General features: G+C 38.6%; 1 protein-coding gene across 1 annotated transcript in view; it reads right to left on the bottom strand.

Moving 5' to 3' along the window:
- Positions 1 to 12,908, bottom strand: part of LOC140695390 (substance-P receptor-like) — a gene marked incomplete at its 3' end in the record, with an annotated part of 151,430 nt that extends 138,522 nt beyond the window's left edge. Inside the window, exon 1 of the mRNA XM_072958087.1 lies at positions 11,846 to 12,908. Within this exon, the coding sequence (XP_072814188.1) occupies positions 11,846 to 12,234 (389 nt within the window). The remainder of the gene's footprint in view (positions 1 to 11,845) is intronic.
- Between the last annotated feature and the right edge of the window lie 3,699 nt (positions 12,909 to 16,607).

Raw genomic sequence — 16,607 nt, 5'->3', positions numbered from 1 at the left:
ACATACAATCCAATCAAAAAATGGGCAGATGACCTGAACAGACATTTTTTTCCAAAGAAGACATACAGGTAGCCAACAGGACCATGATATGATGCTCAATGTCACTAACCATCAGAGAAATACAAATCAATACCATAATATCACCTCACACCCATCAGAATGGCTATTATCAAAAAGAACGCAAATAACAAATATTGACAAGGTTGTGGAGAAAAAATAACCTGCTTTAATTCACTTCTGGGTATATATATAAAGAAAATGAAAACACTAATTTGAAAAACTACATGCATCCCAATGTTCATAGCAGCTTTTTAAAATAATAGCCAAATATGAAAGCAACCTAAGTATCCATCAACAAGTGAATGAATAAAGAAGATGTGGTATATATACAGAACAGAATATAAAAAGAATAATATTTTGCCATTTGCAACAACATAGATGGACCTTGAGGGTATTACAGTCAGACAGAGAAAGATCAATAACGTACATGATTTCTTATATGTGGAATTTAAGAAATGAAACAAATGAATGAGTACGACAAAACAGAAACAGACTTACTGATATAAGGAACAAGCTAGTGGTTACCAATGGGGAGACGGAAGGGGGAAAAGGAGTAGGGACCTAAGAGGTAAAACTACTATGTATAAAATGAATAAGCTGCAAGTATATATAGTACAGCACAGGGAATACAGCCAGTTTATAACAAATTTAAATGGAGTATAATCTATAAAAACATAGAATCACAATGTTGTACATCTGATACGAAAGCAATATTATAAATCATAGTTCAATTAAACAAAACAAAACAAATATAAATATATAGTTAGATAAAAGATTGTGGGGTCATTTTGAAATACTTCTTTCCTAAATTCCTTTTAAAACACCTAGGAAATAATTTTTTAATAAAAATATAGAAATACAACCTGAGCAAGTACAATAAGGGGAAAATAATAATAATAAAAAGCAAAATTCTTCAACCTGTTGGTTCTTAACTGTCTAAATAATTTATTATTCCTCATATATTAAACATTAAGATTATTAAAAATAAATAAAAGTGGATTCAACATAATACCTATGATCATGTCACTCACCCACTTGTTTTCCTAAGTAAGAAATAAAGAGGAAACTCACAGTGAAAATTTCTAATAATTTTCAGTCTATCTTATTTACCCCACAGTCTGTAGTGAACTTCTACTACTGAGGCTCCACTAACAGTTGGGATGTGCAAGAGAAAAGCAACAAATAACATACAAGGGAACTCACATAAGATTATCAGCTAATGTTTCAGCAGAAACTCTACAGGCTGGAAGGGAGTAGCATGATATATTTGAAGTGATGAAAGGGAAAAACCTACAACCAAGAATACTTTATCCAGAAAGGCTCTCATTCTATTTGATGGAGAAATCAAAAGCTTCACAGGTAAACAAAAGTTAAAGAATTTAGCACCATCGAACCAGCCTTAAAATAAATGTTAAAGGAACTAATCTAGTCATTAAACCACAAGAAAAGACAACAAATAGAAGAAAGGCCTACAAAAACAAACCCCAAACAATGAACAAAATGACAGTAAGAACATACATATCAATAATTACCTTAAATGCAAATAGATTAAATGCTCCAACCGAAAAACATAGAATGAGTACAAAAACAAGACCCATATATATGCTGTTTAAAAGAGGCCCACTTCAGAGTTAGCAACACATGCAGGCTGTAAGTGAGAGGGTGGAAAAAGTATTCCATGTAAATGGAAACCAAAAGAAAGCTGGAATAGCAATACTTGTATCAGACAAAATTGATCTTAAAATAAAGACCTTTACAAGAAACAAAGAAGGACACTGTATAATGCTCAAGGGATCAACCCAAGAAGACATAACAACTGTAAATATATATGCACCTAACATAGGAACACCTCAACATTTAAGGCAATTGTTAACAGACATAAAAGGGGAAATTGACAATAACACAATAATACTGGGGGACCTTAACACCCCAGTTACATCAATGGACAGATCATCTAGGCAGAACATCAGTGAAGAAATACAAGCCCTAAATGACACATTAGACCAGATGGACTTAATTAATATCTATAGAGCATTCCATCCGAAAGCAAAAGAAGGCACATTATTCTCAAAGGTGCATGGAAGATTCTCCAGAATCTCACATGCTAATCCACAAAGCAAGCTTCAATAAATTTAAGAAAATTGACATTGTACAAAGCATCTTTCCAACAACAATGCTATGAGGTTAGAAATTAACTACAAGAAGGAAAAGGCAAATACTGCAAACATGGAGGCTAAACAATAAGCTACTAAACAACAAACGGATCACTTGAGAAATTAAAAAGGAAATCAAAAAATACTTTGAGACAAATGAAAATGAAAACACAATGATCCAAAACCTTTGGGATGCAGCAGAGGCAGTTCTAAGAGGGAAGCATACACTGATACCAGCCTACCTCAGGAAACAAGAAAAATCTCAAATAAACAACGTAACCTTACACCCAAAGCAGATAAACAAAGAAGAGCAAACAAAACCCAAAGTTAGTAGAAGAAAAGAAATAATAAAGATCTGAGCAGAAATAAATGAGAGACTAAAAAAAAAAAAAAAGAAAAGATCAATGAAACCAAAATCTAGTTCTTTGCAAAGATAAACAAAGCTGATAAACCTTTAGTCAGACTCAACTGGAAAAAAGGAAGAGAGCCCAAATTAATAAAATCAGAAATGAAAAAGGAGAAACCATAACTTGCATCACAGAAATTCAAGGGATCATAAGAGGTTACTATGAGCAACTATATGCCAACAAAAAGGACAACCTAGAAGAGATGGAAAATTTCTTAGAAATGTACAATTTGCCAAGACTGAATCAGGAAGAAATAGAAAATATGAATAGACCATTACCAGCACTGAAATTGAATCAATAATTTTAAAACTCCCAACAAACAAAAGTCCAGGACCAGTTGGCTTCACAGGTGAATTCTACTGAACATTTAGAGAAGAGTGAAAATCTATCTTTCTGAAAATATTTCAAAAAATTGCAGAGGAAGGAATACTTCTGAACTCTTTCTATGAGGCCACCATCACCCTCATACCAAAACCAGACAAAGCTATCACCAAAAAGAAAATTAAAGGCCAGTAACACGTATAACTACAGATGCAAAAATCCTCAACAAAATACTAGCACATCAACTCCAACAATACATTAAAAAGATCATACACTATGATCAAGTGGAATTTATCCCAGAGATGCAAGTATTTTTCAGTATCCACAAATCAATCAATGTGATATACAGCACATTAACAAATTGAAAAGTAAAAACCATATGATCATCTCAATTGATACAGAAAAAGCTTTTGATAAAATTCAAGATCCATTTATGATAAAAACTCTTCAGAAAGTGGGCAAAAAGGGAACATACCTGAACATAATAAAGGCTATATATGACACACCCACAGCTAACATCATACTCAGTTCTAAAAAGCTAGAAATATTTTCTCTAAGATCAGGAAAAAGACAAAGATGCCCACCCTCACCACTCTTATTTGACATAATTTTGGAAGTCCTAGCCATAGCAATCAGAGAAGAAAAAGAAGTAAATGGAATCCAAATTGGAAAAGAAGTTAAGAAGTCACTTTTTGTAGATGACATGATACTATACATAGAAAATCCTAAAGATACTACAAGAAAACTACTAAAGCTCATCAATGAATTTAGTAAAGTTGCAGGATAAAAAATTAATATACAGAAATCAGTTGCATTTCCATACACTAACAACAAAATATCAGAAAAAAAGAAATGAAGAAAACAGTCCTATTTACCATTGCACTGAAAATAATAAAATACCTAGGAATAAATCTATCTAAGGAGGCAAAAGATCTGTACTCCAAGAATTATAAGATGCTCATGAGAGAAATTGAAGATGACACAAACAGATGGAAAGATAAACTGTGTTCCTGCATTGGAAGAACTAACATTGTTAAAATGGCCATACTACCCAAGGCAATATACAGATTCAATGCAATCTCTATGAAATTACCAATGACCCTTTTTCACAGAACTGTAAAAAAAAGTTGTAAAATTTATATGGAAACGCAGAAGGCCCTGAATAGCTGAAACAATCTTGAGAAAGAGGAACAGAACTGGAGGAATCATATGCCCTGACTTGACTATACTACAAAGCTACAGTAATCAAAACAGTATGGTACTGGCACAAAAACAGACACATAGCTCAATGGAACAGGTTTGAAAGACCAGAAATAAACCCACACACTTATGGTCAATTAATCTACAGCAAAAGAGCAAGAATATACAATAGAGAAAAAACAGTCTCTTAAATGAGCTTGGCTGAGAAAACTGGACAGATACACGTAAAAGAATGAAATTAGAACATTCTCTAACATCATATACAAAAATGAACTCAAAAGGGACTAAGGACCTAAAGGTAAGGCTGGATGCTCTAAAACTCCTAGAGACATAACTCACAGCAATATTTTTTTGCATCTGTCTCTTAGAATAATCAAAATAAAAGCAAAACTAAACAAGTAGGACTTAATAAAACTTATAAGCTTTTGCACAGTGAAGAAAACCATAAACAAAATGAAAAGAAAACCTAAAAATGAAATGAAAGAAAATATTTGCAAATCATGTGACCGACAAGGGATTAATTTCCAAAATACACAAACAACTCATATAGCTTAATATCAAGCAGCAACCCAATTAAAAAATGAGCAGAAGATCTATATAGACATTTCTCTAAAGAAGATACACAGATGATCAATAAGCATGTGAAAAGGTGCTCAACGTTACTAATTATTAGGGAAATGCAAATGAAAACCACAGTGAGGTATCACCTCACGTCAGTCAGAATGGCCATCATTATACAGTCTACCAGTAATAAATTCTGGAAAGGTTGTGGAGAAAAGGGAACCTTCCTACACTGTTGGTGGGAATGTAAATTGATGCAGCCACTATGGAGAACAGTATGAAGGTTCTTTAAAAAACTAAAAATAGAGCTACCGTATGATCAAGCAATCTCACTTCTGGGCATATATCCAGAGAAAATTCTAAGATACATGCACCCCAATATTCATAGCAGCGCTATTTACAATAGCCAAGACACAGAAGCAACCTAAATGTCCATTGACAGATGACTGGATATATGTAAATTAGAAATTACTCAGCTATAACAAAGAAAAAGTAAAAACAATGCCATTTGCAGGAACATGGATGGATCTAAAGATTATCATACTAAGTGATGTAAGTCAGATAAGGAAAGACAAATATCATGATATCACTCACATGTGGAATAAAAAAAACAGAAAAATTTTTAAGTGATACAAATGAACTAATTTACAAGCCGAAAAAAAAAATAGAATTACAGATATAGAATACAATATACGATTACCAAAGGGGAAGTGGGGGATAAATTAGGGGTTTGGGATTAACATATACACACTACTATATATCATACAGATAAATAACAGGGATCTACTGTACAGCATAGGAAACTCTATACGATACCTTGTAATAACCTACCGTAGAAAAGAATCTGAAAAGGAATTATATGTATACATATACATATATAGAATTGCATCACTTTTCTGTACATTTGAAACTAGCACAAAGTTGTAAATCAACTATACTTCAATTTAAAAAATGTTTTTAAATTCAAAACAAACCAAAAAAGCAATAACATATGCAGAACTAATCTGAGTGGTGAGCAACTTTCACCTTTCATCTCATTGAATTTATTACTGCCCCTCACAGTCAGAGAAGCAGTATTACCAGATCAGTCTTTTTTCTGAGCCCCCTGTTGCTGTGTGCTTGGTTCCAAGTCAGACTACCTTTTCCCTGAATAACCCTTCCTGTGGGGCTAAGGGATTGGTCTCTGCGCCTCCTGCCTTAGATGCTGCTCCACAAAACTAGAACTAGTTATCATTACTGACTCCTGAAAAATAAAGGTGTCAATTCTCAGTGTCCTCCAGCTGCTAATTTCATGAAACATCATACACATCTTTTAGTTTTCACCGTTGGAAGAAATTTTAAATTTTTACTTTAAGTGGGAGAAATTACAGAGATTGAAAAAGTAAAATCCCTGATGTTTGTTGGAGTTTAATTAGAGAAAAATCTGATATTATTTAGTATACTTAGTATACTTATCAAGTTTTTTTTTCCTAGGTAATCAGTGCCTTCAGTAAATAAATATTCCTTCTGAATGGGGTCTCTGTCTGTCTGTCTGTCTGTCTCCTAATTCTATGGAAAGTTTACAGGAAGGATTGAAATTAGTTCTCCAATTTGCAGCTGAAGTTTTCTCTGCTTACATTTTGGTTCCACAATGAAATTTGGTAAAGTTTAGCGAGACAGTTTAATCCAGGGATTCAACTTTAAGAGTTTTAACCTAAGAAAAGAAGAAGGGATGCTCTCAAAGATTTATGTCAAGGAAATTAATTGCAAAGTTACTTGTAATCATTAAAAATGGAAATAATGCACATCTAAAAATAAAGAAATGATTAAATAAATTATTATAACCATGCAATATAATGCATCCATTAAAAATACTGTTTTTGAAACTATTTCAAAATAAGGAAATATGGAAAATGGCCATGATATGATGCTAAGAACAAAACAAAAAAGGTAATGAAACTGCTTTTATTATGATCCAAAATTTATCCTAAAAGGTGTGAATGACTGTATGTGGCATAAATAACAAAGGAAAAATACAAGCTAGCATTCTAGACTTTTAACTGGCTACCTGTCAGTAGTGGAATTTTAGACTTTTACTTTTTTTTTTTTTTTACAATTTTAACATTTTCTAAATGTTCTTCTAGAAGAAGAAGATTTATTCACTCATTCATTTAATCAGTAAACATGCAGTGACAGTTAAATGCCCAGCACTCTGCTTTGTTCTGAGGAGATAAAGTAAACAAAGCAGAACAGACATGTTCCTTGCTCTGCCCAGAGTTTATAATACTTTAAAATTAGGAGGAAAAGTCTTTTAAAATTTCATTTCATTTGACCCAGTAATTTTACTTCTGGGAATCTACCCTAAGGAAATAATCAACAAAGGAAAATAAAATTATTATACAGAAATGTTTATTAGCACATTAATCATAATGGCAAAAAAATCTAAAAAAGCATCTAAATTCCCAGCAGTAGGGGGATGGTTAAAGTAATAATGGCACATTCATATAATGGAATAACAGGAAGCCACTGCAATTACATTATTAAAGACTTTTTAATAATAAAATTTTTATTAAATAAAATTATTAATTAAAATTATTATTAAGGTTTTCCAATAATATCAATAGAAAAAAGTAAGCTACAGAATTCTATAGACCCTGACCTCAGTTATGTAGTTTAATAGTCATAAAAGAGAAATTCAAATGTTAACAGGTGTTATTTTTGCATGGTGAAGTAATGGTTGATTTCTATTTCTGTGTTTAGTTTCTTCATGAATGAGATTGAATTTTATAATCAGGAAAATCATGTTGCTTTTATGTTTTGAGATGGTTCAAAGATTATCTGTTAAAACCCTAAAAGCTCCACGCAAAAACTACTAGAGTCAATAAAAGAATTTGGTAAGGTAGCAGGATGCAAACTTAACATACAAAAATCAGTTGCATTTCTTTACGCTAATGATGAATCAATAGGAAATGAAAGTAAAGAAACAATCCCTTTTAAAATTGCACTCAAAGGTAATAAAATACCTAGGAATAAAGATTTATTCAAAGGAGGGGAAAGACTTACATGGAGAACTACAAAACATTGATTAAGGAATTAAAGAAGACTTTAAAGAAATTGAAAGATATCTCATGCTTTTGGATTGGAAAAATCAATACTGTTAAAATGGCCACACTGCCAGAGGCAATCTGCAGATTCAGTGCAATCCCTATCAAATTACCCAGGACATATTTCACAGAACTAGAACAAATCATAATAAAACTTATATGGAATCACAAAAGACACAGAATTGCCAAAACATTACTGAAGAAAAAGAATGAAACTGGAAGAATAACCCTCCCAGATTTCAGACTATACTACAGAGCTACAGTAATCAAAACAGCATGATATTGATACAAAAACAGACATATGGATCAATGGAACAGAAAAGAGAGCCCAGAAATGAACCCACAAACTTTTGGTCAATTAATCTTTGACAAAGGAGGCAAGAACATACAATGGAATAAAGACAATGTCTTCAGCAAATGGTGTTGGGAAAAACTGGACAGCTGCATGGAAATCAATGAAGTTAGATGACTCCCTCACACCATACACAATATAAACTCAAAATGGTTTAAATACTTAAACATAAGACAAGACACAATAAGTTTCCTAGAAGAAAACAGGCAAAACAGTATCCCACATACGTCTCAGTAATGTTCTCCTAGGGCAGTCTACCCAAGCAATAGAAATAAAAGCAAGAATAAACAAACGGGACCTAATTAAACTCACAAGCTTTTCACAGCAAAGGAAACCATAAGTAAATCAAAAAGGCAACCTACAGAATGGGAGAAAATATTTGCAAAAGATGAGACTTCAAGGGCTTAATTTCCAGAATATATAAACAACTCCTATGACTTAATATGAAAAAAAGAACAACCCAATCCAAAAATGGGCAGAAGACCTAAACAAGCAATTCTCCAAGGAAGACATAAAAATGGCCAGTGAAAAAATGCTCAATATCATTAATTATCGAGAAATGCAAATCCAAACTACAATGAGGTATCACCTCACACCAGTCAGAATGGCCATCATTCAAAAGTCCACAAATGACAAATGCTGGAGAGGCTGTGGAGAAAAGGGAACCCTCCTTCACTGCTGGTGGGAAGGCAGTTTGGTGCAGCCACTCTGGAAAACAGTACGGAGATTCCTCAAAAAACTAAAAATAGACTTACCATATGATCCAGCAATCCCACTCCTAGGCATATATCCAGAGGGAACCTTAATTCAAAAAGACACCTGCACCCCAATGTTCACAGCAGCACTATTTACAATATCCTAAGACATGGAAACAACCTAAATGTCCATTGACAGATAACTGGATAAAGAAGTCATGGTATATTTATACAATAAAATACTATTCAGCCATAAAAATAATAAAACAATGCCATTTGCAGCAACATGGATGTCCCTGGAGAATGTCATTCTAAGTGAAGTAAGCCAGAAAGAGAAAGAAAAATACCATATGACATCACTTATATGCAGAAACTAAAACAAACAAACAAAAAAGACAAATGAACTTATATATAAGACAGAAACAGATTCACAGACATAGAAAACAAACTTATGGTTACCACTGTGGAAGGGGGTGGGAAGGAGTAAATTGGAAGTCTGAGATTTGCAGATACTGACCGATAGATACATAAAATAAACAAACAAGTGTATACTGTATATAGCACAGGGAACTATATTCAATTTCTTGTAATGGCTTATGGTGAAAAAGAATATGAGAATGAATATATGTATATTCATGTATGACTGAAGCACTGTACTGTACACTAGAAATTGACTCAACATTGTCAACTGACTACACAGCAATTTAGAAAAATTATCTGTTAAAAATTCAAGGAAAATACAAAAAGATATTTAACATTTCCTCAAAGTCTGCATAGCCACAGTGGAGAAAGGAGAGATCGTTCACGGAGAGAAGGCTAAAGGTCCTCTTCCTTTCTAGAACATTCTTCAGAGAGAATGGATGACCATGCATGCAGTGGAGCTAGATTCATCAGAGGGCCTGAAGGGGTTGATTCACTGTGCTCATGAGGCTGAACAAAGAAAAGAGCAGAAAGAGCATCTAAGACTTGGAGACTCAGCCTTGAGGCCTCATCTCTAAGTCCCCCTTGAACTCTAACCCTGAGCATACTACACTAGGTACATGGTGACATTTCTTACTGACCTCACAAAGCAGGTGTCATGAAAGGTCAGGGTCCTGTCTATGGTTTGCCTAGAAACAGTGGAGCCCAAGATGCCCCAAGGCAGCTGAAATCTGCCAAATTCACTGTGAAGACTTTGACCCTGAATCCTGACCCTAATCCTCCTAACCTTTTAAGTACAAAGGGAAAGAGAAGGGCTGTGGAACATGTCATTTCTGTGGAAGCCAAAGCTACAGAGCTGTCTGCTCCATCCTCTATGTCTGGGCTCGCACTGACTGTCAGGCCTCCCTTGAGCTCACACGAGTGCCCAGTGCAGTAAAAAGTACCAGCTTTCCCTCTGATTTAGGGATCTCCAAGACGGCATATGTACGGCTGAAACGGCCCCGGGTCTCACGGCTCATACATTCCGTTACACATCACGCTATGCATTTTCTAAGTTTCAGGGGGCTGCAGTGAAGTGAAAGGAGCAAGTCAACACAGGAAGACTTACAGGTGTAACTCATTTTCAGTAAACCAAACATTTAAAAACCAGAGTAACATAAAAGATAAGTTTCACTACCCCTTTGAGTAATTGATTTCCCTTCTACATTTAAAATATAAATTGATTCACTGCAAGTTGTTTTACACACAACATATTAAGTACATCAGGGTTGCACAGAGGGAACAGAAAAGACAGCATTTGGACACCATTGCAAAGGAAGCATAGTTTTCTCTGATTTTAAAAGTGTTCATTGACTACAGAAGTTTCAAAAGACCTCAAATCAATCACAAATCACAATTAATCTTTATGTAAAAGAGTTCACTAACTGGGGAATGTTTGTTTTGAAGTTTTTCTCTTAGCTCCTTCTTTGGGTTTCTCATATTCATTTATCTCAGCAAGGCTACCAAAAGGACTCATTTCAAAATCACAGTGGCAGGAGCTTTAAACATCCCTCCACATCCCAGGTAAACATTTAAACATTTGTGCACAGATAGATATACAAATTAGTGACCTAGGACACCCACAAAACAGTCATACAAATAAAGCTGTGCTCCACTCATCAATTTCCCATCAGTGCCACCTGAGGACACATTCATTCCAGAACGCTAGCCCCAGTGTTTGAAAATGCCAACATTTTCACTTTTACTCAGCTTCTGAAATCCTGTCCTATTGGTTTCAGGAAAGAATGAACTCTTTAACTGCCTTTAATTGCCTTTGCCAAGCATGGTTCTCTGTGGACACAAACACGCTAAAAACATGGACCTTATATGGCAAAAGAAATTTAGAAAAACCACTAGGTAATCAGGATCTCTATCTGTGGAGCTCCTTAAGAAGAGCATAGCTGCCTCTCATTCTTGAATGAGAACCTCTAGCAGCTTAGAGCTGAATTAGAATCCTTAGTATTTTATGATTCTCATGAAACGCTCTTACTTTCACATCCAAATAATATTGGAGAGTTGCAGGAGGAGCAGAAAGTCCCTTAAAAGTGACAAATTTTGCCTAGGTGTACTCAAAACTGGAAGGCATCAGGAGACTGCACAGCTGAAGAACAGCTTGCAAGGGTCACAAAGCCCAAACCAGGGGCTGGCCCCCTGGCCACGCCCTGGGTATCCCCTTCAGGCTTTGAGGATAAAGGGGAGAAGGTATATATGGAAAGAAGCAAGGAAGGGGTTGAAAGGAAAATGTCAGGGAGAGGAGGGGAGAGGGGATGAAAAAGAGAGTTAAATGAAGAAAAGGGGGGATGTATATATAAAGGAAAGGAGACTGGAAATGGGTGAAAAGGAGAAGAAAAGGAAAGGGGAATAGGAAAGGAAATGGAGAGAGAGGATAAAGTCCCTCAGTGACAATGGACTCAGCGGGCGGTCAGTACAAATCCAGGGGGCACAGGAGGCTGACCGTCACCTTGAACCAGGCACTAGCCAGCCCTGAAGCTCCACAGTAATGCCATCCTCCTTTAAGGACACTTTCTCCCTTTTCCATAAAGGGCGAGCTCACCTATCCAAGGCCACAGCCGTCATGGAGTAAATGCTGGCAAAGACAGCAGCAATGGGGAAGAAGTTGTGGAATTTGCAGTAGAACAGGCCGTAGTACCACTCGTTGTGGACAGCATAGGTGAAGTTCACCACGGTGTTGAAGGCGGCCATGGAGGCCTCCGCGAAGGCCAGGTTCACTAGGAAATAGTTTGTAACTGTCCTCATTCTCTTGTGGGCCAAGATGATCCACATCACCACCACGTTGCCCACCACGGAAGTCACCACGATGACTGTGTAGGCAGCAGCCCAAAGGACAATCTGCCAGGCTGGCTGCACAAACTGGTTGGGCTCCGATATGTTGGTGGAGATGTTTGGGAAGAGGTCTGAGTCCACCGGCAGGACGTTATCCATTTTTTTCACTAAGTGGTTAAGCCCTCCTCTCTGTATACACACAGATCCTTTGCAGCAGGGTCCTGAGACAGCGCCTGGGGTCAGAGTCCTGTTTAACCAAGACAGGAGGCTGTAGGCTGTTTCTGGACAGAACTCTTTCCTTGCAAGTAAGAAATTGGCACTGAAATAAAAGCTTCTAAATGTGCGGCATGCCCTCGGTGGCTTTGAATTCCCCCACTTTCAAGCTTCAGGAAGCATTTGAGTTCTTAAATCTGGAGACAGCGTCTCTCCTGCGTTGGGCTGGAAAAGAGGAAGAAATTCCACGGGTCACAGTTCCAGGAAGCAGGAGAACCCCCGCCTTTCTGCACCTGCTGCCACTTGCCAACTGCTATTCCTCCTGCCTGCAATGGCAAAGATAAAGCCCTGTGCTGCGCTGAGGACTTGGGGGCGAAGTGGGGTGGGGGTATCAGCCACAGCACGACCTGTAAAAGTTCTGAGTCTGTGGCCAGGATTCTGGGGCCCCGCGTCCAGCTGGAGATTTTTTTTTCTTTGCTTTCGCTGCCGCCGCCGCCGCCACCTTCTGCAGCTTTGCAGGCGCCTCTTGGCTCGCGTCCTGCTCAGCTCCGGAGTTAGGAGAACCTTGGCAGGGCTACGCGTGAGACTTTTATAACCCGCTGCAGAGACGTCACTGGGAATGGGTAGTACCTGGGCTGCGTACTCGCCAGTCCCCTTGCGCAGACAGGCGGCTTCACCATCTGTCGACAACTGTCTCACTGCACGGTCGCAACCACCGAGCTGTTTTGCTGCTACCTGCTGTGGAAGTCTGCAAGCCCGACTCCCCACGCACTCCTCAAGGGGGCGCTAGCTAGATCGCCTCAGAAGGAATGCGCCAGATGGGGTCCGCAGCTGGAACCGCAGACGACCCAGGGGGAAAGAAAGGATTTGCGAAAGACTTGAAGTGATGGACCCTCCGGGGAAGGCAGGCATGCTGCCATGGCCCTGCAGAGCCCCCTGCCTCTGGTGGCGGGAGTTTGGCAAGTGTCCGGGCAAAGCGCCAGCGCTGCGCTCCCAGCCTTTCTCCAGTCCTAAACACTCACGCCTAGTTCCTTTCTCTGACAGGCCGATTCCCCTGGGAAACAGTGATGGGTTCTAAGATTTGGGGCCATCTCCAGCCACCCCGGTGGCTTGAGCCCTCGCTCCATGAAGAGCTCCAGCTGAGCTCACCAGATGAGAATCCCCGCCCCGGCAGAGGCAACGGGATACCAGCCGGAGCTCCCCACTAAGCAGTGTGTCTCCCAGACGAGCGGCTCTGGGCGCTCTGCCAGCATCCGCTGCAGCCTCGCGCTCGCCGCCCGGCGACCTGGCAGCCTCTGCCTCTGCGCCTCCCGGGCTTGGCGGCCAGAGCCGGTCTTGGGGTGGCGTCGGGGGCCGGACCCTCTCCCCCTCATCCTCTGTCAGGTTTGCATAAGCACTGGAGGGCAGGGCTGTTCGCCTTCTCTCCCCACCCGAGACCCGCCCCTGGCGGGCTTCGAGGCCACGTCTCCCAGTCCGAAGCTATTGCAAACGGCCAGCCTGGTGCAGGGCACTGGAAGGGGTGGGAACGGCTCGCCAGTAGATGCCAATCCTTTCGCAGAAACCGAGATGGACTGAGAGGTTCGGAGTGCGTTCCAACCATACTGCCTGGGAGATGAGGCTCCATGGACACTCGAATCTTCCGAGTCTTTTTGGGGGCCGTCCGCCGGTTCCCCCACCTTTCACTGCGGGGACTCGGAGCTGTGGGACGGGGGCTGGGATGGGCAGCACCGACCTGCACGGAAGCTCGGGTTTGCGCAAACCGGAGCTCTCCTGGGAGTCGCGTTTACGCCCTAGTCCTGCCTGGTTGCGTGCCTCTGCGGTAAGCGCTCAAAATATCCCGCGGGAACCGCTTTAAAGTTAAGAAATGTATGGATTTATGCCGGGCTAAAACCAGATGCTTTCAGGGAATCTGCTAGTTCACTCTGGTTTTGTTGACGCCTGGAACTTCAGCGTTTGCATGAACCGCATCTTGCGCTGCCTGGTCCTCCAGGCACCCTTAAACCCGGAAAAGAAAACTCCAGTGATGCCTTGAAGAGAACAGTGTCTTCTTTAGAAGGGCAGCAAAGGAGAGATTTTAGGTGGAAGGGAACACCTTCTTTTTCACTCTGGATCTCTCATTGCTGCCTCCACCTCTCACAGAGCTGACAGAGTGTGAGTGCATGTCTGTGTCCCACCATAATTTTTCCTCCCAAGCTGTCTTAAAGCGATCTTTCCCTCTTTCTCCCTGCCCAGGAGGCAGGCTGACTTTTTTTAGAGGAAATTTACTCAATGCTTGGGGTGTGGTGGGGGTGTGAGAGGGGAGAAAGATAATGAATTCTAAGTGTATAGCAAAAGCTAAATGTAAATACATTAAATAAAAGCTAAAAAGCAAGGATTGATCTATTTATCTTCCACTAGTAGGGCAAGTTGACACCTTGAGCCAGATACTGCTGAGCTGCGGATATAGTCAGGCAAGCACAGTCTATTGACAGGGAAAGAGACAATTACCTACGCAAAACAGGCAGTAGTATGGTGAGCAAAGGCACGAGGCCTGCTAGGAGGGGAGGGAGGCATCTGATCTCCTGTCTAATAAGGGAGAAGCGCTTTCCATGTATGTGTTTCATATGTTAAATCATGACACTCCGTTTAAAGTCCCATAAGGTTCAGCTCACTCAGAACACCTACATTTCTTACTCTGGCCTTCCAGGGTCTGCATCCCCTGCCCTGCAGTGTAGGTGAGGCTGGCCTGGGTGGCTCCTTCCTGTCCCTGGTTCCTCATGGCAGGTAGCTGTGTCCTAAGCATGTATGGCTTGTTAATTTTTTCCCCACAAAAACAAAGCATATTCATGATAGTTTCACATTTTAAAAAATGCCTCAGCCTTACCATGGCCAAAGGTGTCCTTAATTCACACAAACACACGTGCACGTGCACATGCACGCACACTCACACCTCTAAGCAGTTACCTTCTCTGGCATTGCTCCTTCCCCACATGGGGAATAACTGCAAACTCTATTAAGATCCTATATATGCTTTTTTTCCCTCCAAGAGTTGATTTTTTTTTCTTTATCCTTTTTGTCTTGGCTCCCCTTTCTGCCGAGCTTCCTCCTTGACACACAACACAAACCCACCGGGCTCAAAGTAAATTCTCTTGACAACCCAGTATAAATTCTTCCTTATTTGTCCAGGCCCTTTAATCCTATATAGACAGAAACACAAACACACACACATGCATATACAAATACAGAATTTTCACTATTGTCTGAATTTTGTTTTCCTGACTCAAAACATAGTTTGGATGCTTCAGAGTCAACAGACAGATTTAGCTTATTCTTTTCAATGGTTAAATATTATTCTTGTGGTATGAATGCATCATAATTCATACCCTCTCTTTCCTATTTATATGAAAATTCACATTGCCTCCAGTTTTTACTACTAAAGACAACGCTACTATAAATATTTTTACATTATGTCTCCACAGTACAATGCTTTATTTCAATGGGATAGATTCCAAGTGGACTTGCTAGGTAGTGGATTATACTTATATTAAAATGCATATATGTATACATGTTGTATATTTCTCTTTTATGTTGCCAGATTGCCTTCTAAAACGGTGCAATGCTAACATTTCACTAACAATTAAATTACCCTTTACCCTACATCGTCTACAGCAATAGATATTAAGGGTCTTTTTAGTTTTGTCAGTCTAAAATGTGTAAAATATGATAACATTGCTCATACATAATGTTTATTTTCCAGACTACTAGAGAATTTGAATTTCTTTTAAGACTTCTTTACTGTGTGAACTTTCTCTTCTTTAAATTGTCTGTTCACATCCCTTGCCCTTTTTTCTGTTGGATGGTTTTCTGGTCATTTTTTTCCAAGTGCTTTTTGTATGTTATAGGTATAAGCACTTTGCTTGTCATGAATATTTCAAATATTTTTTCTAATATTATTATCTATCTCTTGAATTTTGTGTATTTTCCATAAAAACATAAATAATTTTTATGTAGTCTGTATTTGCTTTAATAGCTTTTGGGTTTTTAAGTTTTGGTTTAAAAGAACCTCTGCAAATCCTGGCTTTTGCCACATACTCTCCTAGATTTTCTTGGCAGCTTTTTATTGTTTCATTTTTCTTACATTTAAGTATTTAATTTACCTGGGGTTTGTTATTTTATATTATGTAAAATTCTTTTTTCATATAGTTTGCATGTTTTCACAGCTCTTTCCATTTTTCTAATGAATTAAACCATTATCCTTATAATAGAATAAATCTTCAAATATATATGATTTAATATTTATATTTTCTGGTCTTTTCCACTAATCTATTTATCTATTCCTA

This window comes from Vicugna pacos, unplaced genomic scaffold (assembly GCF_048564905.1).
Source record: "Vicugna pacos unplaced genomic scaffold, VicPac4 scaffold_202, whole genome shotgun sequence".
Taxonomy (NCBI): domain Eukaryota; kingdom Metazoa; phylum Chordata; class Mammalia; order Artiodactyla; family Camelidae; genus Vicugna; species Vicugna pacos.
The sequence above is the reverse complement of the archived record's forward strand: the minus strand, read 5'-3'. Positions and strand labels throughout refer to the sequence as shown.